At 38.3% G+C, this 773-nt stretch overlaps 1 protein-coding gene across 1 annotated transcript in view; it reads left to right on the forward strand.

Moving 5' to 3' along the window:
• LOC144235691 (hephaestin-like) overlaps nucleotides 1-773 on the forward strand; it is a gene marked incomplete at its 5' end in the record, with an annotated part of 19387 nt that overhangs the window by 16102 nt on the left and 2512 nt on the right. The window contains one exon of the mRNA XM_077769248.1: nucleotides 654-701. Within this exon, the coding sequence (XP_077625374.1) occupies nucleotides 654-701 (48 nt within the window). The remainder of the gene's footprint in view (nucleotides 1-653; nucleotides 702-773) is intronic.

The raw sequence follows: 773 nt of genomic DNA on the forward strand, positions 1-773 counted from the left end.
TAAGAGGTCCAGAAACTGTGAAGTTTGAATGGATCAACAACTATGATGGGAATTGAGGAATGGAAAGACTGAGTCAGGTACCAAAGACTACCATGAATGAAAAGAAGTACTGTGTAACCGTGACAAAAAGTGGTTGTGGGTTTTCTAGCCAAATAATATAATCTTCAAAAGAGATAGATATTTACCCAAAAAGGGAGGAATAACTATCTGAAAGCAGTATTGAGAGGATATAAAGGAAACATAATCCTCAGAGAAGAGATCAGCCTCATTAAACCAAGAAGAGGAAGAAGTGTTCTGAAAAGGGTTTGAATATATAGAGATGTAGTTTTGATAAAGAGCAGAGATTTACTGAAGGGAAGGTGGGAAGGGGTGACAAAGAACACAAGAATGTAGATAGGAAATAATGGCAGAGGGGTGACTTACCTTTTGGACTCCTAAGCCTGTTTTTGCTTATATTTTTGTCACTACCTAAAATCAAATCCATATACCAATAATGACTTTGACCATAAAGTAATTAATTCCAGGCACCTTCATTTTGCTTTTGATATGACAAAGAAATTCCTCTATCCAATGCCAATGCCCACAGCAAACTTGTGGATTGGTAGGAAGAATAACAGAGCTAATTAACCTCTTTTTTTTTTTTTCTTCTCCAGAACATGTAAGCACTATCACCACTGACATCACCAAAGAGATTGGAAAAGGTAGGGAGAGTAATGCACAACCTGGGTAGTTATATGTGGTGTGCACTTGGTGGGGGGGAGGTGTCCTGCCTC

Source organism: Crocuta crocuta, unplaced genomic scaffold (genome assembly GCF_008692635.1).
Source record: "Crocuta crocuta isolate KB4526 unplaced genomic scaffold, BGI_CrCroc_1.0 scaffold1314, whole genome shotgun sequence".
In the NCBI taxonomy this organism is placed as follows: domain Eukaryota; kingdom Metazoa; phylum Chordata; class Mammalia; order Carnivora; family Hyaenidae; genus Crocuta; species Crocuta crocuta.